Genomic DNA, 27171 nt, shown 5'->3' with positions numbered 1-27171 from the left:
GAAGAGTCCTCTGTCATTCTTTATGGTGACCTCTCTCTCTCTCTCTCTCTCTCTCTCTCTCTCTCTCTCTCTCTCTCTCTCTCTCTCTCTCTCTCTCTCTCTCTCTCTCTCTCTCTCTCCCTAACCCTAAATCCCCTCCTCTCTCTCTCACTCTCTCTCTCTCTCTTTCCAAACTCAAGCCTGACCAGAGAGGAAGAGACATGAAACCATTGCAACCCTGACCACCCTGACCACTGTGTATCCCTACTTTAAAAGGGAACCGGAGGCTTGGATAGAATGAGGGTGTTGGTTGGTACTTTTGTAGTCCTCTGACACAGACAGAACACTGGACATACAATATGAGTGTCACGTCCTGACCATAGTAAGAGGTTATTTCTATGGTAGATTAGGTCAGTGCGTGACAGGGGGTGTTTTTCTATGTTTTGTATTTCTATGTTTATGTTCTAGTTTTGTATTTCTAGGTTGGCATTGTTTGGGATGATCTCCAATTAGAGGCAACTGGTCGTCATTGTCTCTAATTGGAGGTCATATTTAAGTTGGTGTTTGTCCCACATGGGTTTGTGGGAAATTAGTTTTGAGTTTGTGTATGTTAACTCTGCGTCATGGTTAGTTGTTTTTGGTATTTAGTTTATTTATATGTACTGCATAGTTTCACAGTGTAAATAAAATGTGGAATGAAACACGCGCTGCACTTTGGTCTGCTCCTTCTTCATCCTACGACAACCGTGACAATGAGTGCGTGAAGTGTCAATCAAAGAGGAGTGCACCTCTAATTTCCTTCCCCCTCTCCCTCGGACTGAGCTGTGAAAAATGTCATCATTGATGTCAGATGATCGACATCATCTGCAGACCATATTGTGGACACTGTCTGACCTGCAAATTTACACCCCCCCACCCCTCAACACCCCCATGAAGATGTTCACACATTTCTTAAAGCCCTTCACTGACGTGTTGGTTGTCAGGAAGAGGCATCATGAAGACAGGAAGACAGCTCTGCATCACCATCTTATTCCCTCAGTACATACAGTTGTTGTGAACCACAGAACTCACACCCTTCTGTTTCATTCTCTTCTTGGACAGTAAGCTCACCTCCCCTCTCTCTCCTCACGCTGTAAGTACGCTTGATGTCTATCTTTTCATTATTATTTGTTTCTAGTCATCAAACTTCTGCAAGGCAGGAGAATTCCAACTTCTGCAGGGCTTAACAATGTTTTTATACTGCTGTTTGTTTGTCTGTTAACCAAGAGATACATAAAGTAGACCTACATACAGTTTGTTTGTGTTAGCCTAGACGTACATACTGTAGACCTACATACAGTTTGTTTGTGTTAGCCTAGACGTACATACTGTAGACCTACATGGGCAGGTTAGATGTTTGGAGAATGAGGGACTTCTGTACCCTTGAGTGCCATGCATACAGGGACGTTTGAAATGTTCAATTTGATTGGTGGATTCAAATAAAGTGTTTAAAATGTGTGTGACACAGTGATTTAGCTGAGGGCCCTTTAGGACCAGTCTCACAGAGAGTGGTGTTGACATCTATACTGTCTAGGATGTGTGTTATAACTTTTCTTCATCCATAACAACCATCTCTCTAGACTTTGATACAGACTCCATGGGCCTTATGGGTCTTCAGTACAGATGCTCTGTGTGTGTGTGTGTGTGTGTGTGTGTGTGTGTGTGTGTGTGTGTGTGTGTGTGTGTGTGTGTGTGTGTGTGTGTGTGTGTGTGTGTGTGTGTGTGTGTGTGTGTGTAAGTCATTGCTGTTTAGCCTCACAGCTTGGGGATAGGAACTATCGTTGAACCTGGTGGTCAGTCTTCAGGCTGCTGTAACAGCTTGACAGACTGTAGAGGATGGAACATTTCTCCTCCTTTGGGTTTCTGAGAATAAAACAGCTTCAAAACAATCAATGTAGAAATCGACCGGCTCAATTCGGTCTTGAAATTGTGCTTTTTACATTGGATAAAAGTGCAAACTCGGAGCTAGAAAATGGCATATCATACACTGCAGTTGAGGAACAATGGGAAAGTATTCTGCTTTGAAAGTTGATAAACTTGTAACCTCACTTTTGAGAAAATGGCTTTTGAATGTTTTGGTACACCTACTGGAGAGCTCTTTTTTGTCTACACCCATTCAGCATTGTTCACACCCTCTTAAACGGCCCCACAAACCGTGGACCCAGCTTCCGGCAGGGCAGGCGGAGGGTCAGGTTTTGAGTTGAGAGCCAGACTCTGTTCCCCGGTGTGAACACCGGGGCCTCACTGCGGTGACGGTCTGCGGCAACTTTCTGGTGCCGTACGGCGCACGGAAGGTGGACGTGAGCGGTGTCTCAGGTTTCCTCCGCGTGCCGGAACCAGTCGTCCACCGCAAGAGCCTCGGTCTGACTCTGATTCCAAGGGGCCAGAACAGGCAGATACCCCAACACACACTGAAAGGGAGAGAGGTTAGTGGAGGAGTGGCGGAGCGAGTTCTGGGCCATCTCTGCCCAGGGCACGAACGCCACCCACTCCCCTGGCCGGTCCTGGCAGTAAGACCTCAGAAACCTACCCACATCCTGGTTAAGTCTCTCCACCTGCCCGTTACTCTCAGGGTGAAAACCTGAGGTAAGGCTGACCGAGACCCCCAGATGTTCCATGAACGCCTTCCAGACCCTTGACGTAAACTGGGGGCCCCGATCAGACACTATATCCTCAGGCAGCCCGTAGTGCCGGAAGACGTGTGTAAACAGAGCCTCCTCAGTCTGTAGGGCCGTAGGGAGACCGGGCAAAGGGAGGAGACGACAGGACTTAGAAAAACAATCCACAACGACCAGGATCGTGGTGTTACCTTGTGAAGGTGGAAAAATCGGTTAGGAAATCCACCGACAAGTGCGACCACGGCCGTTGTGGAATGGGTAAGGGTTGTAACTTACCTCTGGGTAGGTGTCTAGGAGCCTTGCACTGGGTGCACACTGAGCAGGAGGAAACATAAACCCTCACGTCCTTAGCTAAAGTGGATAACAGATAACAGGCAACATTAGACTATATATGGATAACAGGCTACATTAGACTATATATGGATAACAGGCTACATTAGACTATATATGGACTACAGGCTACATTAGACTATATATAGATAACATGCTACATTAGACTATATATGGATAACAGGTTACATTAGACTATATATGGATAACAGACTACATTAGACTATATATGGATAACAGGCTACATTAGACTGTACAGTATATGGACAGCAGCAGTCAATACAGCAGGCTATGGTGATGATGATACTGATTCCTCTGCTAACTAATGCTACTACCAGTACTGTACACAAGGGTCAACAGTGTAACATAATATGATAGTGGTATGTTGTACTACTACAGACATCAGTGTTTGTGTGCTTCAATCTGACTTTGTCAAGTAGCCAGTGATGTGTTTCACCATTTTATCTGATTTATTTCCAGTTTGTAATGTTGATATCAGCCCAAGATTATTTTTAGTTTTTTATTTAACCTTTATTTAACCAGGAAGGGCTCATTAAGATTTTAAATCTCTTTTTCAAGAGAGTCCTTGCCAAGATAGGCAGCACCAAGTCATGACAAAAATTACAGACAAACAACATGAAAAACTACAAGTAATCTAGTAAAAACCATAGAATTCACAAGAGTGTAACAAAATCAAAAACAGCAAATTAAAAACGTTGACAGGTCAGGGAATCAGTCTCAAGATCATCCATCAGTGATTTAAAAATACCAATCGAGACAAGTTCTTCCAGTTTAAAAGTATTTTTTAAGGCTTTATTATTATTGAGGACATTATTATTAGGATGGTGCAGTAATGTTGAGATGCCAGTAGGGAGAGCTCTAGTCTAGAACACTGGAACCTTCAGTACCACTTTGATGCAGCTGATGAGGAGTGTACATTGAATGTGTTTGTAGAATAGAATGAATGACATCATGGATCTGACCAAATGTAAATGGAACTTTGACCTGTTCCATGTGGAACTCAGAGGGACAAGGCAACACATTCTAAGATATTATAAACATTCCATATAGAATAGTCAACATATTGTTAACATGGTTCTGTATTTAAATAAAAGTGGAAATGGGGGACATTTTGTCCATTTAAGAAATGTAGGGCCCACTCTAATACAGTAACCTTCCTTTTCTGATGTGCTGTTCTGGTCGTCATGCATGTTAATGTCTTAAAGAGGAAGAAAGGACAGTTCTGTATCAGCTACTTGTATCCTGACTAATTTAAATATGTATCAACCACAGAACTGACACATACTAGCAGTTGCCACTCACTACCAGTCAGTTGACTCACTGTACAAGACCTCACCCCTTCACGTCACTCTGTAAGTACTCTTGAAAATGTCTTGAAATATAGTTTTTAGTTAATTGTTTTTAGTCATAAGTCATATTCTTGAGGGTAATGTATCATTTTACATCTTGTTATGTTTTGAGCTGTGTTTTGCTTGTTACATCAGGGTCAGTATTCATAAAGTGTCTCAGTGTAGGTGTGTTGATCTACATAGAGATTAGATGATTAACCCGAGCAAAAAATACATGCAAACAAACATTGTAACACTGCAGTGTGTGTGTGTGTGTGTGTGTACTGGCCTGTGTGTGGGTGTGAATGACACAGTGGATTTAGCTGAGGGCCCTTCAGGACCAGACTGATAGGGAGTAGGGTTGACATCTATACTGTGTAGGATGTGTGTTTTAACTTTTCTACATCCATAACAACCAGCTCTATAGACTTTGATACAGACTCCATGGGCCTTATGTTCCTTCACTACAGATGGTGTCTGTGTGTGTCTGTGTGTGTGTGTGTGTGTGTGTGTGTGTGTGTGTGTGTGTGTGTGTGTGTGGGTGTGTGTGAGAGAGAGAGACACACAGTGGATTTATCTGAGGGTTCTTTAGGACCAGACTGATAGGGAGTAGTGTTGACATCTATACTGTGTAGGATGTGTGTTTTAACTTTTCTACATCCATAACAACCAGCTCTCTAGACTTCGATGCAGACTCTATGGGCCTTATGGGCCTTCACTACAGATGGTGTCTGTGTGTGCAGGGTACCTACACTACATGACCAAAAGTATGTGGACACCTGCTTGTCGAACATCTCATTCAAAAATCATGTGCATTAATATTGAGTTTGTCCCTGCTATAACAGCCTACACTCTTTTGAGAAGGCTTTCCATTAGATTTTGGAACATTGCTGCGGGGACTTGCTTCCATTCCGCCACAAGAGCATTAGTGAGGTTGGGGATTGATGTTCTGCGATTAGGCCTGGCTTGCAGTCGGCATTCCAATTCATACCAAAGGTGTTCGATTTGGTTGAGGTCAGGGCTCTGTGCAGGCCAGTACAGTTCTTCCGCACCAATCTCGACAAACCATTTCTGTTTGTATCTCGCTTTGTGTACGGCATTGTCATGCTGAAACCAGAAATGGCCTTCCCCAAACTGTTGCCACAAAGTTGGAAGCACAGAATTGTCTAGAATGTCATTGTATGCTGTAGCGTTATGATTTCCCTTCAATGAAACTAAGGGGCCTAGCCCAAACCATGAAAAACAACCCAATACCATTTTTCCTTCTCCACCAAACTTTCCAGTTGGCACTATGCATTGGGGCAGGTAGAGTTCTCCTGTCATCGGCCAAACACAGAATCGTCCATCGAACTACCAGATGGTGAATTGTGATTCATCACTCCAGAGAAAACGTTTCCACTGCTCCAATGTCTGCAAGCTTTACACCACTTGGCATTGCGCATGGTGATCTTCGTCTTGAGTGCGGCTGCTCGGCTATGTAAACCTATGTCATCTATGTAATCTATGTAATATATGTAAATCTATGTAAACCTGCTCTAGCAGGGCAGAAATCCATTTCGTGAAGCTCAGGACTAATAGTTCTTGTGCTGAACGTTGCTTCCAGAGGCAGTTTGGAACTCGGTAGTGAGTGTTGCAAACGAGGACAGAAATTTGTCAAACTGAGCTGTTGGAAAGGTGGTATCCTATGACGGTGCCACGTTGAAAATCAAGTCTTCAGTAAGGCCTTTCTACTGCCAGTGTTTGACTATGGAGATGGCATGGCTGTGTGCTCGATGTTATACACCTGTCAGCAACGATAGTGGTTTAAACAGCTGAATCCACTCATTTGAGGTGTGTGTGTGTGTGTGTGTGTGTGTGTGTGTGTGTGTGTGTGTGTGTGTGTGTGTGTGTGTGTGTGTGTGTGTGTGTGTGTGTGTGTGTGTGTGTGTGTGTGTGTGTGTGTGTGTGTGTGTGTGTGTGTGTGTGTGTTTTAACTATACTTGTGGGGACCAGAAGGGTTTATTGTTAAGTTTAGGGTTAAGGTTTGGTTTTGTGGTTAGGGTTAGGGTATGGGTTAAGGATTGGTTTTAGGGTTAGGGTTAAGGTTAGGGTTAGCGTTATGATTAGGGTTTGGCTAAGGGAAAATAGGATTTTGAATGGGAATTAAATCTGTGTCCCCACAAGGTTAGTTGTATAAGACTGTGTTTGTGCGTGTACATGTGCATGTGTGTGAGTCACCTGCTGTTTATCCTCACAGCTTGGGGATAAGTTATCATTGAACCTGGTGGTTAGTCTTTAGGCTGCTGTACAGCTTGACGGACCGTAGAGGATTGAACCTTTATCCTCCTATATTTGGGGTTCTGAGAATAAAACAGCTTCAGAGGAATCAATGTAGAAATATGTGTTTACAGTACTACAGATCTGTTCAATACGTTGTTGATGTTGCTGATGATGAAACATTTACTGTATCCATTAGGAAATTATTTTTGCATCATACAACATGTCATCTTAAATAGACAGACGTAGACAGACATGCAACACATCACACACATTACATACATAGTGAAATATACTTACAGACAGACAGTATTCACATAGACAACCATATAGCACAATACAACACAACACAATATGAGCCTGGTTCATTTTCAGTAATGAGGCCCTGTACCCCATTTACAGTTTCTACTTCAATGTATCAGGTGGAGTTATTCACCAGCTATAGAGTGACTTGTTGTTTATGTTTCTAAGACTGCAGGGTGGGAGATGCAACAATGTCCTTGAGAACAGCAGGAAGTGTGTTGGTGGTATTTCTCTGGTCTGTAGCAGGTATTGTCTCATTCATACCTTGATATGTTTGTCAGTCTAAAACATGTGTAGAATGTTCAAATTACATTTGCTTGTGTTCTGTTAGGCTTCTCCACTTCACTTTAAATAGATATGTTTCACACCTCACTGAGTGATGATTATCTGTGGGTTCAAATATGGCAACAAAGTGTGGACAAATCCTACTCTTAGTGTGAGCCAAAATACCTTGTCCTAATTCTGATACCATTGTGCTGTCTAACTGTGTTTCAGTGGTACTGGGTCAGAATGGCTGGAGTGTGACTTACACCACTCAGAGTATCTGTACCTTGAAGGGGTCATCAGTGGAGCTGTCCTGCTCTTACATATATCCCAGAGGTCATACAGTCACATCAACCTTCTGGTTCACTGAATGGGGGACTAGTGTAGAACCTGAAGATCTAGTTCAGGACCCAGAGAATGCAGGTCGTCTGGAGTATCATGGGGATAAGAAGAATGATCACAACCTGACAATCAGAGACCTGAGAGAGAGTGACTCAGCTATATACAGGTTCAGATTATTAACAGATCAGACCGGAGGGAAATATTCTGGAAGTCCTGGAGTCTCTCTGTCTGTCACAGGTACAGTTACATTCAATATAGTTAAACTGTTGAATTCCATTTAGTTCAGGATAAATGTATTGGTTTGTATTTATGTCTGTATAACACAGGATGTTCAATTAGAATTAGAATTCCAGTAAGTTCTGGACAATTGTTGTGGTGTGTATGTATAGTAGTCTGTATAACATAGTATTTCTTCCATCTTTGTATTAGAGTGATAAGTCAGTGATAAAGGGATTTACAGTGATATTGTTTTTTCTCCAGGTCTTCAGGTGAAGGTGACTGGTGGACATCAGGATAAGATACTGACCTGTATCACCACCTGTACTCTGACTCTGACCACCTACATCTGGTACAAGAACGGACAACATCTAGATGAGAGCACCTCCCCCCAGTACAAAGACCCAGTCTCCAGTAACTATGAAGACAGTTACTCCTGTGCTGTAAAAGGCCATGAGGAGCTCCACTCTCCTGCAGTGTGTGAGTGGGAATCTAATATGGAATGTATACAGAATGTTTGTACTAATTCCTTTTGGTCTCACTGTATAATTTGATAGGGCTTGGCTTTTATGAAAATAACTGAAAATACTGTATAATGAACTTATGTGATTCCATTATGTTTTAGGTGTCCAGGGTCAGGACTGCAACAGAGTGACTCACACCAACAGGACAATCTGTGCCTTGAAGGGGTCAACAGTGAACATATCCTGTACTTATTTTAGTCTTTATAGCATCACATCATTACTCTGGTTTAGTCCTAAACAGAGTGACAGCTGGGGGGATAGGTCGATCCCTGAGGTCTTAACCACAGACCCAGTGTATGCAGGTCGTGTGGAGTATGCTGGAGAGAAGGAGAGTGGTCGCTCCACCCTGAGAATCACAGATCTGAGAGAGGAGGACTCAGCTGAGTACAAGTTCATCTTTAACACACAGACATCAAGATGGGGATACAGCTTCCCTGGAACAACTCTGACTGTCACAGGTAACACTGGATCATGTTTTTCATACAGGATCATGTTTATACATAGATTTCTATTTGATGTTTAATTATACATTTTTTTATCCATAATACACTATTGGTTTAATTATGTTATTGTCAATGACTCTGTATTCAGACTTGCAGGTGAAGGTGACTCCTGCCACATATGCTGGGAAGAAGACACTGACCTGTAGCACCACCTGTACTCTGACTAACAACCCCACCTACATCTGGTACAAGAACGGACACAAAGTAAAGGAGGACTCTTCCAGCCTGTACTCAGACTACTTTAGTGATGCAGACAGTTACTCCTGTGCTGTAAAATACCATGAGAATCTCCACTCTCCTGCAGTGTGTGAGTCTGGACTTTTACATACAACATTTGTTTCAGGTTGTCAGACGATCATTATTTAATTTGCTGTGAATGTGACGTCCACTTCTGCTTTAGTTCCGTATCCTTTGCCACGCAGTGTTGAATGGGCTTCAAGATATATAATCAAATTCATGAAAATGCAGTCAATGGATGAATTTACCAGATACCTTTCATTACGTTTTTGCACCAAAGTTTAACAACTACAAAGCTGAGGGGATAGTCACTTCCTGGTTACTTTCACAGCATATGATTTAAACATTGATGATTTTGTTTTTCTATTTATTTTTGGAGGTGGGGTGCCCTGATTGGCGTCACTCGTTAGTCAGTATGTGTTACACCTGTGCTGGCATGTGGGTTTTTATTTTGTTTGCCTCTTCTTGGGAAAATGTTGTGGGCGCTCGTGGTGGGCACTCGTGGTGGGCACTCGTGGTGGGCGCTCGTGGTGGGCGCTCGTGCTGGTTACTCGTGGTGGGCACCCATGTCTATTTGGTTCCAGTTGTTGTTGCTAGTCAATTTTCAATGGACACCCCCTTGAGTGTCTTTCAGAACCCCTCCTAAAAACCCACTGGTCTCATTTTTGTCTTTAATTCCCCCTTTTGTTTGGGTGACATTTTAGGTTATCTTGCTGGGTAACGTAACAGCATAAGTGTATACAGTAGATATTGTAATTAAATAATTTTATAAAGGTGATATATTGTCTTGTATTTCAGGTCAGAAGTGTTGGAGTGTGACTTACACCCATCAGAGTATCTGTGCCTTGAAGGGGTCAACAGTGGACATATCCTGCTCTTACACATATCCCAGTTATCATGAGATCAAACAAGCTTTCTGGTTTACTAAATGGTCTGGTAAGGATGCTGAAGATCTGAACTCAGTGCCAGGGTATGAGGGTCATATAGAGTACCTTGGGGATAAGAAGAGTAACTGTACCCAGAGAATCACAGACCTGAGAGTGAGTGACTCTGCTGGGTACAGGTTCAGATTCATAACATCTGGAGGAAAGTTTTCTGGCTCACCTGTCTCCCTGACTGTCACAGGTAATCTGTCACTCATCTCACATCTATGACACATATCTAGATAGCTGTAATGTGAGTGTGGTTTTGTATGATTGCTAATGCATATGATGTGTGTGCTTCAGTGTATAATTGATTTTAGCTGTGATTTTGTATGCATGCTAATGAGAATGTTGAGTTTTAATCTGTTTTTATTGATTCTATTGAACCCAGGACTTCCTGGAAAACAGTGGAAATTATTACAGAGTTGACTGTCCTGACTAAATAAATCATATTAATGACCGTAATATCCTTATTAAAGGGCAGTCATACAGACACTGCAGTGTTATGTAACAGGGAAAAACAAATATAATATTTCAAATATAATATTTCATAAGAGGACATATATAGGAGGAGAATAATGATTTGTTTCTTTTTACTCCAGATGTTGTGTTGGAGATGGATCCTACATCTGTGTCAGAGAGGGAGAATGTCACACTGACATGTAGAACCAAATGTACACTGGACCCCATCACAGTCTACAGTTGGTATAAGAATGGACAGCCTATACCAAACAGCAACACCTACTCTCCTGTCTATAGACTATTCTCAGTCAGCAGTGAGGATACAGGCAGATACTCCTGTGCTGTAGAAGGCCATGAGGATCTCCCCTCTGCTGAAGAGACTCTCACTGTCACATGTTAGTACATTGGGGGTTTTAATGTCCAGTTTGATATACAGACAATGTTGATACTTGAATTTAGAATAGATTGTTTTCCACATAAATATATCTATCAATCAATATTTTTGTGTTTAACATCATTTCCCTGAATTTGTATTACCACAATATCATCATTATTTTTAGTGATTCTGTTTCAGATTTTCTTTTACTCTGAATTAATAATTTATTATAATTTATAAACTATTTCAAACTCACCCGTAAAATGTAAACACAAATGTTGCTATAAATAAATACAATGTATTTGACATCAGATGGTCCAAGGAACACCTCAGTGTCAGTCAGTCCCTCTGGTGAAATAGTGGAGGGCAGTTCAGTGACTCTGACCTGCAGCAGTGATGCCAACCCACCTGTGGACAAATACACCTGGTACAAGAAGAATGTAACCTCACCAAAAGCATCAGGACAGAGTTACAGCATCACTAACATCATCTCTGAGGACAGTGGAGAATATTACTGTGAGGCCCAGAATGGAAGAGGATCTATGAACTCTACAGCTCTGATGATCATTGTAGCAGGTAAAGTTACATCTTCAATACTTCAATATAAATTCATGTTCAATAACTAATTATTTTTCAAGGTAATCTTCTCATAGTTTGCCTTATTACATTTTGGTTTATAACTATACTAGGCTTTATATAGTATTGCATTAATGTCCTGTATTGCTGTATATTCATTTTCAGTTCATAATAACATGTACTCATATCATCTATATTATCTTTTAGAGAAACAAACCTCAGTTATAGCTGCAGCTGTAGGAATCATAGTGGTTGTTCTGGGTGTCATACTGGCTTCATGTCTCTCGGGCTTCATGTGGTTCAGGTGAGTGAAAATGCAGATTTTAAAGATTATTTCACTTTATTTTCTTCATTACTTTATTCATATATTCATTCATTCATTCATTCATTGACAAAACAGGAAGAAGGCCTCCAAATCCACCTCTGACACAAGACACACAGCAGACAACGGACAGGTGAGTCTGTTCAAACAGATGTAAGATCATTATCGTTAGTCCCGTGTGGCTCAGTTGGTAGAGCATGGTGTTTCAAACGCCAGGGTTGTGGGTTCAATTCCCCGGGGATCAATACGGAAAAAATGTATGAAATGTATGCATTCACTACTGTAAGTCGCTCTGGATAAGAGTGTCTGCTAAATGACGTAAATGTAAAGTCATTTTTATTGCTTTGTGGGACATTTCCACTCTTCATGCTGTCAGTCTCCAGGTCTATTTATATTGTCTGTTCTCTCTCTCCATCAGGGAGACTCTAGTCCAGTGTATGACAACATCTAAGGCATGGTCATGACCCCTACTGCAGCACAGACAGCAGCCACCGTCGACCAGGATGACGTTCACTATGCCAGCATCCACTTCTCTCACTTAAAAACCGTTCAGCTGCCTCAACCCCAGAAACAGGACGAGGATGTCCAGTACGATGCTGTGAAATTCAACCGCTCCAGTTATGCCAACCAGTGAGCATATTCTGCCATTACAGCAACAGTCAATTCTAGAGCATTATGGATAAACCGCATTAAAGGAGGTTGGCTTTTTACAACCAAATTTCTATTTTGTATGTAAATGTTATAGAAGGGTCCAGACACCTTTTATTGCGACTTCACTTGTTTTAGAGATACTTACCCCAACCAGCAATTCACTTCCTCATCCTCGGCTCTGAGAAAAGATGAACAACTGCTTCAAAAACACAATACGTCCTTTTAAAAACAGAAAGCCCTCAGTATAGTGATGCAGGATTTTAGATGTAAGTTGTACACATGAAATTATGTCATTCCAAACTTTATCCACAACGTTATATTCCATTTTGTGTGACTTGTGCTGTTTCCCCGTCCAACTGTTCTGTTCTCTGTGTAGCCTGCTGCTAGAACGGACGAGAGGGATCGTTCAAGTCTCAACAACATGGAACATAACGTTGTGGATTAAGTTCAGAATGACACAATTTCATGTGAACAACATCTAAAGACATGCATCACTATAGACTACTTAGAGCTTTTTAGTTTCTAAAAGGATGTTTTGGGGTGTTTTTGGAGCCCACTTACTGAACAACGAGGATGAGGAAGTGAATTGCTGGTTGGGGATAGTTTCTCAAGAAAGAGTGAATTCGCCCAAAAGAAATCTGGACCCTCCTATAACATTCCAGTTACATATGTTTTTAGATTTGGTTGTAAACAAGCTATATTCTTGATTACAGCTCATTCATATGCTGCTGCTTAGTGGACGAGAGGACCATGATGTCATTAATAAGTGAAAGAGTTGACCCCTAGTGGCGGCATTTCCTTACAAACCCAACAATATAATGAGAGAGTGGTGGTTTTGAGGAACTGTACTGTGTTCCAAATGGAACCCTATTCCCTATTTAGTGCACTACTTTTCACCAGAGCCATTTAGGTCTTGGTCAAAGTAATGCACTATAAAAGGTATATGTAGGTTTTTTGGGGATGCAGATTCTGTTTCATTTCTGTTTCTTTCTCTTCAGACCCACGGCAGCACAAGCAGCTGACGAGGACTCCTCTGTTCTCTACAGTACAGTCAACAAACCCAGAACCCAGAAAAGCTAAACACAACAAACCCCAGAACCCAGAAGAGCTGAACACAACAAACCCAGAACCCAGAAGAGCTGAACACAACAAACCCAGAAGAGCTGAACACAACAAACCCAGAACCAAGAAGACCTGAACACAACAAGTTTGACAGAAACCTTGTATATCTGGACCTGTATAGTCCAACTAAGTGTTATAATAATATATCATGATATGCCATTTAGAAACACTTTTATCCAAAGTGACTTATTATGCGTGGATACATCTTTCATGCCGGTGGCCCCATTGGGAATTGAACCCAAACACCATGTTCTACCAACTGAGCCACAGGACTACTGTATTCACACTTAGTTGGAGTGCTGATCTAGGGTCAGTTTTGCCTTTTAAATTATGATGAATAAGTGGGAGAACCTTGTAAATAATTGATATGTTAAGTATTTTTTCCATTCATTTTTTAAGTAACATGGAACAGAATCTGAACAGAATAACTTTGCTTTGTATTTCTAAAATAGCCTCAATGTACAGTTAGTTATATTTTATAAGAAGGCTGAGAACATTATAAATATATGTTTTAATTTTTTCTTGATGTTCGCGCACAGGAACAATGCTTCTATTCTACAGTACTGTACATTTCTATTACTTTCGACAGTACTATGTTACATTCTACAGTCCTGTACTATTCTGTTACATTATACAGTAATATTCTGATACATTCTACAGTACTGTACTATTACGGTACATTCTACAGTACTATTCTGTTGCAATATACAGTACTGTACTATTACAGTATACAGTAATACTACATTATACATTACTATTACAGTATACAGTACTGTACTATTAAAGTATACAGTCCTGTACCTATTCTATTACATTATACAGTCCTGTACCTATTCTGTTACAGTCCTGTACTATTATGTTACAGTATACAGTCCTGTACTATTCTGTTACAGTATACAGTCCTGTACTATTCTGTTACATTCTACAGTACTGTAAGATTATACATAATATGTTTACTTGGTATGTTCATATACATTTATTCTTGGTTTTATGACAAAGTTATGGTAACATTTTGCCTCAATGTTCTGATGCAACGTTTCTTATCACTCTGTAGTGTCTGTGACTGTCATTAATGTGATGACATGCTATTTTATCAAATCCATTACCTAACGTTTAATTGATTACGTGATTGAATTAAATCATGTAACAATTAACTCAGTAATAACCTGGGGCACCACGGAGAAGCTTATTTAAAGGAGTTCCCTCTTCTGAATTAACTCTTACAGATCTAAAAATATCTTACATTTCAGTCATCAATTATTCTTGACCTCATTCAGTCTCATCTTGATTATCTGCACAAACTCTAGTTTCCATAATGAATCAGCAATATACAAATTGGCTTATTTATTTAATAACTAACTAAATAATCACACAGAATGACATAAACAAACAGTAGATATTGCTTACTAACAATGATAGAAAAGTCCCTAGTGGACTAAGCCGATATGACGGCTTGATAGTCAAAGGAAAGGGGCGGGAAAGTCAAAATGCATTCACTACACAGTCTATCATTATATTCATTGAAATGCTAATTCTTTGCACATGAATGGCCGCTCATTCGAGAATAATTTCAATGTATATATATATATTTACGCCCCTATGTTGTTGTCGTCTTCTCTGTTGGAATCCTCAATTATCCTGTAGGGTTCCTCAGTCTCATTTTGTCCAACTAGTAGTTAGAGAATAGATTACGTCATTGTTTATTGAGAATCTGATGTCATATAGAATGAGTGCTATGGTCTCCAACATGGCGTGGCTCTTGAGCCCCTAACTGTTGACCGACCTTCCCAGGTAGGGGTGTCTCTTTTGGGGGGCAGAGATGGGCTAGAGGTGGATGAGAGAGTGGAGACCCATGGAGGTGTACCTATTGCACACCTAACTGTTCTCTGATCTTCCCAGGTAGGGGTCTCTCTTTTTTTGTGGTGGGGGGTGGGGGCTAGGGCCCGGATGGGAGAGTGGAGATCCATGGAGGGGCGCATTTTACCCCCCTGACAGCCCTAATGAGTCTGTGTTTGGGGATAGAGGTGAGCTGGGGGTGGAGGCTGTGGGGCTAAATATGGGCACCCTGTTCAGAAATGGTGACCACACCATCTTTGTTCTTGTCCATTTTCTAACAGAGAAACAGTTGAATATGCAACCCTTTCTCCTCCCCGAGGGTGTCTCAGGAGGAGTGGGATATGCAAAAAGCACATTTCCATTTCACACCACACACACACACTGTACAGGTTACACACTTACATCTGAAACAGGACAAATATAAGCACAACCTATTTGACCTTTTTGGTCCTGGTTGTTCATAAGGTCTGAGTGCACCAATAAGGAGAAGGTTATGTCCCCGGGATCCTTTTAAAACACTTTGTGGAAAACACAGGATGTAGACGTATCTAACCCTGGGGCCTGGATCCAATTAGAAACCACAGGATGTAGACGTATCTAATCCTGGGGCCTGGATCCAATTAGAAACCACAGCATGTAGACGTATCTAACCCTGGGGCCTGGATCCAATTAGAAACCACAGGATGTAGACGTATCTAACCCTGGGGCCTGGATCCAATTAGAAACCACAGGATGTAGACGTATCTAATCCTGGGGCCTGGATCCAATTAGAAACCACAGGATGTAGACGTATCTAACCCTGGGGCCTGGATCCAATTAGAAACCACAGGATGTAGACGTATCTAACCCTGGGGCCTGGATCCAATTAGAAACCACAGGATGTAGACGTTTCTAACCCTGGGGCCTGGATCCAATTAGAAACCACAGGATGTAGACGTATCTAAACCTGGGGCCTGGATCCAATTAGAAACCACAGGATGTAGACGTATCTAACCCTGGGGCCTGGATCCAATTAGAAACCACAGGATGTAGACGTATCTAACCCTGGGGCCTGGATCCAATTAGAAACCGTGTTAAAGCATTTAAAAGGTCATTTCCAATTGAGCCGACATCTGCTGTGTTTACCTTGAATGTGATCTCCACTAACGCAGGAACTCTGCCTTTAAATAAAAGCATTGTCTACAAGCACATTAGGATTGAATCAAGGGCCACAGTGGATTCAGAAAGTATTCCGACCCCTTGCCTTTTCCTAATTTTGTTAAGTTACAGCCTTATTCTAAAATTGATGAAATTGTTTATTTTCCCGTCAGTCTACACACAATACCCATTAATGACAAAGCAAAAACAGGTTTAAAAATGTTTTCAAATGTACAAAAAAAATACTGAAATATCACGTTTACATAAGTATTCAGACCTGTGGTTAGGTCTGTTACCTGGAATAAGTTGTCGACATGCTCCATGGGTAAATTGTTCTGCATACAGGGGTACGTTTTTTCTATTATTTAACCAAGTAACTTGACTGAGAACACATCTGGTCTCCCATCCAGGACCAACCCTGCTTAGAATCAAGCCAGCAGTGGGATGCAGGGTGGTATGCTGCTGGCAAACACATTCCCATCATACTGTATCATAGATGGAGAGCATGATATCAGTCATCCCCTGCAACACACACACACAGCTCTGGTCAAAAGTATTGCACTATATAGGGATTAGGGTGCCATTTGAGACAGAAACAGTGTAACAGAAAATGACATTGGCATGTTGTACCAATACAGACATCAGCTTGTAGCGGTACTGTTAGAGGTAAAGATAAAGAGTTTTTATGTTCAGGTGCCATACAGGTATTAACCCTGCTGAACTGGAAAGAGTAGGATAGATAGAGAACCACTACCAGACAGGTATTAACCTGCTGAACTGGAAAGAGTAGGATAGATAGAGAACCACTACCAGACAGGTATTAACCTGCTGAACTGGAAAGAGTAGGATAGATAGAGAACCACTACCAGACAGGTATTAACCTGCTGAACTGGAAAGAGTAGGATAGATAGAGAACCACTACCAGACAGGTATTAACCTGCTGAACTGGAAAGAGTAGGATAGATAGAGAACCACTACCAGACGGGTATTAACCTGCTGAACTGGAAAGAGTAGGATAGATAGAGAACCACTACCAGACGGGTATTAACCTGCTGAACTGGAAAGAGTAGGATAGATAGAGAACCACTACCAGACGGGTATTAACCTGCTGAACTGGAAAGAGTAGGATAGATGGAGAACCACTACCAGTCGGGTATTAACCTGCTGAACTGGAAAGACTAGGATAGATAGAGAACCACTACCAGACGGGTATTAACCTGCTGAACTGGAAAGAGTAGGATAGATAGAGAACCACTACCAGACAGGTATTAACCTGCTGAACTGGAAAGAGTAGGATAGATAGAGAACCACTACCAGAAGGGTATTAACCTGCTGAACTGGAAAGAGTAGGATAGATAGAGAACCACTACCAGACGGGTATTAACCTGCTGAACTGGAAAGAGTAGGATAGATAGAGAACCACTACCAGACAGGTATTAACCTGCTGAACTGGAAAGAGTAGGATAGATAGAGAACCACTACCAGACAGGTATTAACCTGCTGAACTGGAAAGAGTAGGATAGATAGAGAACCACTACCAGACGGGTATTAACCTGCTGAACTGGAAAGAGTAGGATAGATGGAGAACCACTACCAGACGGGTATTAACCTGCTGAACTGGAAAGACTAGGATAGATAGAGAACCACTACCAGACGGGTATTAACCTGCTGAACTGGAACGAGTAGGATAGATAGAGAACCACTACCAGACAGGTATTAACCTGCTGAACTGGAAAGAGTAGGATAGATAGAGAACCACTACCAGACAGGTATTAACCTGCTGAACTGGAAAGAGTAGGATAGATAGAGAACCACTACCAGACAGGTATTAACCTGCTGAACTGGAAAGAGTAGGATAGATAGAGAACCACTACCAGACAGGTATTAACCTGCTGAACTGGAAAGAGTAGGATAGATAGAGAACCACTACCAGACGGGTATTAACCTGCTGAACTGGAAAGAGTAGGATAGATAGAGAACCACTACCAGATGGGTATTAACCTGCTGAACTGGAAAGAGTAGGATAGATAGAGAACCACTACCAGACATCAGCAGAAGAGACTGCCTATAGGGTAGCCTGTTGGCCAGATAGCCAGTGGAGGAAAAGACACCATATAAAAACACACACACACGTAACAGCACGGGGGTAACCCAACCAATAATACCTCACACAAAATGAATGTCAAAGCAATTCAAAGGCATCTTCCTAGAAACAATGGACAAGAAAGAACCCAGTCATAAAACGTAGAGAATTTGCAATAGTCTGTATTACCTCCAAGTGGAGGAGGGAGGGGGTATGAATGGGTGTGTGTGAGTGTGTTCATAGACAAAAAAAGGCCTTAAAAATGTCCAAATGTCAGTTGTCCCACACAAAATCAATAAAGTTCAAAACAATATACTCACGCAACCTCCCTTTAACTAAAATGTCAAACAGTCCTAAAGTGCATCATTAGTTCACTGAAGGCACTGAACATAAAAAGAGAGCGCAGCAGAAAGAGAGAACATATTTCACTGTAAACACTGAAGAAGGAGATAGAAAGTGAGATGGGCTTAGCTGTTGTGTACAGGCTTGAACGTGCATTTCTCCGTCTGACACAATCCTTGGTTGTTCGTTTGACAAAAGCTTACAACAATGTTGCTAGTAATCGATGAGATCGATGTATATCCACTGGGATATGTGTAAGAGCAGGACAGATCCACTGTTGACCCCTTCAAGGTACAGATACTATTCTTGGTGTAGGTCACACTCCACTGGAACACAGTTAGACATCACAAGCACATTACATTAAGCACAAACCTATTGATTCACACTGACAGTAGGGTTTGTTCACACTTTGTTGCCATAGTTGCTGAGTTGAGTGTGAATGGAAACAACAGATAAGCATCACTCAGTGAGGTGTGAAAGATAACTATTTAAAGTGAAGTGGAGACTCCTAACAGAACACACCTGTACCTTCCTGCTGTTCTCAAGTCCATTGTTGCATCTCCCACCCTGCAGTCTTAGAAACATAAACAACACCTCACTCTATAGCTGGTGAATAACTCCACCTGATACATTGAAGTAGAAACTGTAAATGGGGTACAGGGCCTCATCACTGAAAATGAACCAGGCTCATATTGTGTTGTGTTGTATTGTGCTATATGGTTGTCTATGTGAATACTGTCTGTCTGTAAGTCTATTGCACTATGTATGAAATGTGTGTGATGTGTTGCATGTCTGTCTACGTCTGTCTATTTAAACACTAAAATATTGATTGATAGATATATTTATGTGGAAAACAATTATTCTAAATTCAAGTACCAACATTGTCTGTATATCAAACTGGACATTAAAACCCCCAATGTACTAACATGTGACAGTAAGAGTCTCTTCAGCAGAGGGGAGATCCTCATGGCCTTCTACAGCACAGGAGTATCTGCCTGTATCCTCACTGCTGACTGAGAATAGGCTATAGACAGGAGAGTAGGTGTTGCTGTTTGGTATAGGCTGTCCATTCTTATACCAACTGTAGGCTGTGATGGGGTCCAGTGTACATTTGGTGTGACATCTCAGTGTGACATTCTCCCTCTCTGACACAGATGTAGGATCCATCTCCAACACAACATCTAGAGTTAAAGGAAACAAATCATTATTCTCCTTCTATATATGTCCTCTTATGTGAAATATTATATTTGTTTTTCCCTGTTACATAACACTGCAGTGTCTGTATGACTGCCCTTTAATAAGGATATTACGGTCATTAATATGATTTATTTAGTCAGGACAGTCAACTCTGTAATCATTTCCACTGTTTTCCAGGAAGTCATGGGTTCAATAGAATCAATAAAAACAGATTAAAACTCAACATTCTCATTAGCATGCATACAAAATCACAGCTAAAATCAATTATACACTGAAGCACACACATCATATGCATTAGCAATCATACAAAACCACACTCACATTACAGCTATCTAGATATGTGTCATAGATGTGAGATGAGTGACATATTACCTGTGACAGTCAGGGAGACAGGTGAGCCAGAAAACTTTCCTCCAGATGTTATGAATCTGAACCTGTACCCAGCAGAGTCACTCACTCTCAGGTCTGTGATTCTCAGGGTACAGTCACTCTCCTTATCCCCAAGGTACTCTATATGACCCTCATACCCTGGCACTGAGCTCAGATCTTCAGCCTCCATACCAGACTCCCATTTAGTAAACCAGAAAGTTGTTTTGATCTCATGATAACTGGGATATGTATAAGAGCAGGATATGTTCACTGTTGACCCCTTCAATGTACAGATACTCTGATGGGTGTAAGTCACACTCCAACACTTCTGACCTGAAATACAAGACAATATAACACCTTTGTACAATTATTTAATTACAATATCTACTGTATACACTTATGCTGTTATGTTCCCCAGCAAGATAACCTAAAATGTCACCCAAACAAAAGGGGGAATTAATAAAAGAGTCACTGACAAAGACTAAAATGAGACCAGTGGGTTTTTAGGAGGGGTTCTGACACTCATGGGGGTGTCCATTGAAAATTGACTAGTATCAACAACTGGAACCAAAAAGACGTGGGTGCCCACCACGAGTGCCCACCACGAGCGCCCACCACGAGCGCCCACCACGAGCGCCCACCACGAGCGCCCACAACATTTTCCCAAGAAGAGGCAAACAAAATAAAAACCCACATGCCAGCACAGGTGTAACACATACTGACTAACGAGTGAGGCCAATCAGGGCACCCCACCTCCAAATATAAATGAAAAACAAAAATCAACAATGTTTAAATCATATGCTGTGAATGTAACCAGGAAGTGACTATCCCCTCAGCTTTGTAGTTTTTAAGATGACATGATGTATGATGCAAAAATTACTTCCTAATGGATACAATAAAGTCATCATCATCAACAACAACAACAGCAACTTATTGATGTCACGTTCTGACCAGTAAAGGGGTTATTTGTTATTGTAGTTTGGTCAGGACGTGGCAGATTTTTGTTTTATGTGGTTCGGAGTTTGTTGGGCTATGTGTTTAAGTAAGAGGGGTGTTTGTTTAGAGTGTTCCGGGGTTTTGGTCTATGTTCTATGTTAGTGTATTTCTATGTTCAGTCTAGTCTATCTATTTCTATATTTAGTTAATTGGTTTGACCTTCAATTGGAGGCAGCTGTTCTTTGTTGCCTCTGATTGAAGGTCCTATGTATAGGGTTGTTTGTGCTATGGGGTTTTGTGGGTAGTTATCTCCTGTTTTGTGTCTGTTCACATGACAGGACTGTTTAGTGTCGTTCGTTGTTTTTGTATACGTGTTTTTTCCTCCTTTTATAATAAATAAGAAGATGAGTATACACTTTCCCGCTGCACCTTGGTCCAATCCTTACGACACCCGTTACAATTGAACAGATGTGTAGTACTGTAAACACATATTTCTACATTGATTGTTCTGAAGCTGTTCATTCTCAGAACCCCAAATATAGGAGGATAAATGTTCAAACCTCTACGGTCCGTCAAGCTGTACAGCAGCCTAAAGACACACACACACACACACACACACACACACACACACACACACACACACACACACACACACACACACACACACACACACACACACACACACACACACACACACACACACACACACACACACACACACACACACACACACACACACACACACACACCTTTTATATAATAATTATATGGACTGGGGGCCCTGATCCTAGGTCAACACTGGGGGGCAATGACACACTTGTTGAATACTGGCCCTGATGTAAAAACCAAAACACAGCTCAAAACATAACAAGAAGTAAATGATACATTACCCTCAAGTACATTACTTATGACTAAATACAAATAACCCAAAACTATATTTCAAGATATTGTCAAGAGTACTTACAGAGTGAAGTGAAGGGGAGAGGTCTTGTACAATGAGTCAACTTACTGGTTGTGAGTGGGAACTGCTAGTAAGTGTCAGTTCTGTGGTTGATACATATTTAAAGTAGTTAAGACACAAGTATCTGATGCAGAACTTCCTTCCTCTTTAAGTCATTAACATGCATGAGGACCAAACCAGCACATCAGAAAGGGAAGCTTTTATTTCAATAGAAAATATACAACAGACTGCATATCTAGTTGTATTTCTTCATTTGAGGAGTGGGCTTACATTTTTTAAATGTGACCCATTTCCAATGTATTCTATTGACTAAATACAGAATCATGTTTACTATAGCAGGTCTACATGGACCAGGTCAAAGTTCCATTTACATTTGGTCAGTTCCATGATGTCATTCATTCTATTCTACAAACACATTCAATTTACACTCCTCATCAGCTGTATCAAATCAAATCAAATCAAATCAAATTTATTTATATAGCCCTTCGTACATCAGCTGAAATCTCAAAGTGCTGTACAGAAACCCAGCCTAAAACCCCAAACAGCAAGCAATGCATGTGAAAGAAGCACGGTGGCTGGGAAAAACTCCCTAGGAAAAAACTCCTGAGAAAGGCCAAAAACCTAGGAAGAAACCTAGAGAGGAACCAGGCTATGAGGGGTGGCCAGTCCTCTTCTGGCTGTGCCGGGTGGATATTATAACAGAACATGGTCAAGATGTTAAAATGTTCGTAAATGACCAGCATGGTCAAATAATAATAATCATAGTAATTGTCGAGGGTGCAACAAGCACGTCCGGTGAACAGGTCAGGGTTCCGTAGCCGCAGGCAGAACAGTTGAAACTGGAGCAGCAGCATGGCCAGGTGGACTGGGGACAGCAAGGAGTCATCATGCCAGGTAGTCCTAGGGCTCAGGTCCTCCGAGAGAAAGAAAGAAAGAAAGAGAGAATTAGAGAGAGCATATTTACATTCACACAGGACACCGGATAAGACAAGAGAATACTCCAGATGTAACAGACTGACCCTAGCCCCCCGACACATAAACTACTGCAGCATAAATACTGGAGGCTGAGACAGGAGGGATCAGAGGGATCAAAGTGTATCAAAGTGGTACTGAAGGTTCCAGTGTTCTAGACTAGAGTTCTCCCTACTGGCATCTCAACATTACTGCACCATCCTAATAATAATGTCCTCAATAATGTTGGGCTAATAACAACATTACAAACTGACAGTACATCAGATAGAATAAGCACACAAACACTTGTAGCGAAATCCTGCATGGAGTCTTCACCGTGCACTGCCACTTTAAGAGCGCAGCAGCAGTCAGGAAGGAGGAAAACAAGACTGCTCTTCCGGCTCATCGCGCTACTCCTGACGAGTTGGAAGCGTTCTGGCCTCTGCACTCCATAGGAAAGCCCCATTCATGATGTATCTGCACTCCATAGGAAAGCCCCATTCATGATGTATCTGCACTCCATAGGAAAGCCCCATTGAGTAAAAGTGTGAGCACCTGTAGGTGTTGTGAGGTCATCAGTCTGTTGTCAGGTGTAGTAAAGGGGTTAGCTTATGTTCTTGTCGATGTTTAGATCTTTTTTTGCCCTGCTATGATTTTCTCACATCAAGTTTGTCTGTCTGTGTCTCTCTCTCTCGCTTTATCCTCTGTTTCTCACACACACTCCCCCTTTCTCCCTCCCTCCCTTTCTATTCCTCTCTTTCTCTCTCCCTCTGTTTCTCCTGTGGAAAACCATGTCTGCTGTAGTGCTTGGCATTCTTGCGATTTGACTGGCACTTCCTGTCCTGAACGAGAAGTCCCATAGGGCGGCGCACAATTGGCCCAGCGTCGTCCGGGTAGGCCGTCATTGTAAATAAGAATTTGTTCTTAACTGACTCGCCTAGTTAACACACACACACACACACACACACACACACACACACACACACACACACACACACACACACACACACACACACACACACACACTAACCAAAAAGTTATTTTGTTGTCATTTACGTATGTCCCCATTACCAGTAAAACATAACAAAACCTATTTCTTTCACTTACTGGCTGTACTGTTTCATTGTTAATTTGTTCAGTCGTTTCTTTCTCAACCAGGATTTCTATGGAACACCATTTATGTCTTTGCTAGCTAACTATATAGCTAGGTGTCATCATCTAAAATAACCCTAATTTATAAGTCAGTTCTTATTTGATTAATGGTGGTCAGCCCCATCTATGTGAAGCCAGCCACAATAAGGATTAGTCACAATAGTCGACTTTGCAGTTAGCCTTCAAAATAATACTATTTGTATTAATTTGCATCACTGTCAATGACATACATTTATTTTGAAGGCAAACTGCAAATTCCACTATTGTGCCTGTTCCTTTTTGTGGCTAGCTTCGCAACACATAAGCCGGTCCGGTTGAGCCTCACTAGCCAGATGAAGCTAGCTGGCTGCTTATAACATTAGCTTTTGGCAACAGGGTTAAGTAGCTGGCTAGCTATTTATTTTCATGAACTGAAGTTCAATTTCAGTAGGCGAACAAGTGGCAACCTAGCTAAAACTTACTCACAAGGATTCCTAAATCATTGCTAAGAATAATGAAAATGACTGCAGTTTCTGCTGGTCATTGTTTTCAGGCTGGTTGTATTGGTGCTAGCTAGGTACCAAGCTAAAGCTAGCTACCCCAGAAGTTGCGGTCGAACAAATGATGCTTTATTACCAATACGCTATTGTAAACACATCGTTCGTGGCCGGTGTTTGCTTGTTTGCTGACTTTTTTGTACAGCTCTGACAGTGCTACGGTATCTTTTATGACATGCAAATACCCAGATGGCATTCCATAGTATGTATGACGTGAAGCTAATAGCAGTGATGCTATTACTGTGTAACTCGGTAGGGCAACATCTGAAAAATAGCGCACTTGGTAGTGTGTACCGGTGCTCAACCAGTCGGCAAAAGCCAACATCACCCACGACAGAGAATGGTTGATTGTCAAGGGCAATGAACTCCATTATCTTGGCTTAAATGGATTTCGCCTTTGAGTTGTGTCGCTGAAATGTTCTTACTCTTTCAAATGACTGCTCGACTTGTTGACTGCTCAACTTGTTGACAGCTCAATCCACACAGCAGACATTTTGGGCTAGGTTAGGAATGCTGTGTTGCATGTGTAGCGCCAAATTTTACGTGGCGTCATTACGTCATGCACCTACGATATATAGTTATGCACATCAGCTTATGCACACCACCCTCTGGAGAGACCTGCGGTTACGGACGGTGCAGTTGTCATTCCAGGCGGTGATGCACCCCGAAAGGATGCATCTGTAAAATGTACAGGAGGAGGCTGAGCACGCACGCTTGTGGGGCCCCTGTGTTTAGGATCAGTGTAGTGGAGGTGTTGTTTCCTACATTAAAAACCTGGGGGCGGCCCGTCAAAGTCCTGGACCCAGATGCACAGGGCAGGGTTCAGACCCAGGGGCCAAAACTTAATGATGAGCTTGGAGGGTACTATGGTGTTGAAGGCTGAGCTGTAGTCAATGAGCAGCATTATTCCACACAGTAGATATTCCTCTTGTCTAGATGGTATACGGCAGTGTGCAGTGCGATGGCGATAGCATCATCCGTGGATCTATTGGTGCGGTATGCGAATTGCAGTTATTCTAGGGTGTCGGGTAAGGTCCATCTCAAAGCACTTCATGATGACAGAAGTGAGTGCTTCGGGGTGATAGTAATTTAGTTACCTTTGCTTTCTTGGGTACAGGAACAATGGTGGACATCTTGAAGCAAGTGGGGACAGCAGACTGGGATAGGGAGAGATTGAAAATGTCCTTAAACACTCCAGCCAGCTGATCTGCACATGCTCTGAGGACACGGTTAGGGATACCGTCTGGGCCGGCAGCCTTGTTAGGGTTAACACGCTTAAATGTCTTACTCACGTTGGCCACGGGAGCGGCCCATGTCGGCGGCACTGTGTTATCCTCAAAGCGGGCGAAGAAGGTGTTTAGCTTATCAGGTAGCAAGACGCCGCTGTCCGCGACATGGTTGGTTTTCCATTTATAATCTGTGATTGTCTGGAGTTCCTGCCACATACGTCACATATGATAGTGGCATGTTGTACTACTACAGAAATCAGTGTTTGTGTGCTTAAATGTTACTTACAGGTGTGCTGCTGATAGGGAAAGAATTAATACCATTTGCAAAACATTTGGTCTGTTGCAAAACATTTTGTAACATAAACTGTCTACTGTATATTCTAGTAACCAAACAGAGCAAACAGAAAAAAAAACGGGGAGGGACCTACCTGAATCTATCCAATAGACATTGTTTTTGTTGCAAAACTTTTTCCGATTGTGGTAAACAGTTTCCATTGCAAAACATTTTGCAACAGTCTAAATGTTTCACAACGGTCTGTGACTAATGAAAACACCCCAGGACCAGGATTAAGAAACAACAGCCTACACAGTCAATACAGCATCACTATGATGATTATACTGACGCCTCTACTACCAGTACTGTACACAATGGTCAACAGTTAAACATAATAATAGTGGATGTTGTACTACTACAGACATGTGCTTCAATGTGACTTTGTCAAGTAGCCAGTGTTGTGTTTCACATTTCTATCTGATCTATTTCCAGTTTGTTATGTTTTATTAGTCCAACATTATCGAGGACATTATTATTAAGATGGCAAAGTAATGTTGAGATGCCAGTAGGGAGAGCTCTAGTCTAGAACACTGGAACCTTCAGTAGCTGATGAGGAGTGTAAATGTAATTGATTAGCAGAATAGAATGAATGACATCATGGAACTGACGAAATGTAAATGTACCTTTGATCTCTTCCATGTAGAATTCAGAGGGACAAGGCAACACATTCTAAGATATTATTAACATTCCATATAGAATAATCAACATATTGTTAA

General features: G+C 41.7%; 1 protein-coding gene and 1 long non-coding RNA gene across 7 annotated transcripts in view; both read left to right on the top strand.

The window, feature by feature from the left end:
- LOC115178712 (uncharacterized) overlaps positions 1–27171 on the top strand; it is a 361651-nt gene that overhangs the window by 199982 nt on the left and 134498 nt on the right. Inside the window, exon 14 of one of the 6 annotated variants that reach the window (XM_029739990.1) lies at positions 11698–11815. The exons of the other annotated variants lie outside the window; for them this stretch is intronic. Coding sequence (XP_029595850.1) covers positions 11698–11776 — 79 coding nt within the window. The 3' untranslated portion in view covers positions 11777–11815. Of the gene's footprint in view, positions 1–11697; positions 11816–27171 lie in introns of those variants that run through there. 6 annotated transcript variants of the gene reach the window in all.
- LOC115178725 (uncharacterized) lies at positions 4265–7505 on the top strand. Its single transcript, XR_003872675.1, has 3 exons — positions 4265–4339; positions 7043–7120; positions 7370–7505. It is a non-coding gene; the product is annotated as an uncharacterized LOC115178725 (long non-coding RNA).

Source organism: Salmo trutta, chromosome 38 (genome assembly GCF_901001165.1).
Source record: "Salmo trutta chromosome 38, fSalTru1.1, whole genome shotgun sequence".
Taxonomy (NCBI): Eukaryota; Metazoa; Chordata; class Actinopteri; order Salmoniformes; family Salmonidae; genus Salmo; species Salmo trutta.
The sequence above is the reverse complement of the archived record's forward strand: the minus strand, read 5'-3'. Positions and strand labels throughout refer to the sequence as shown.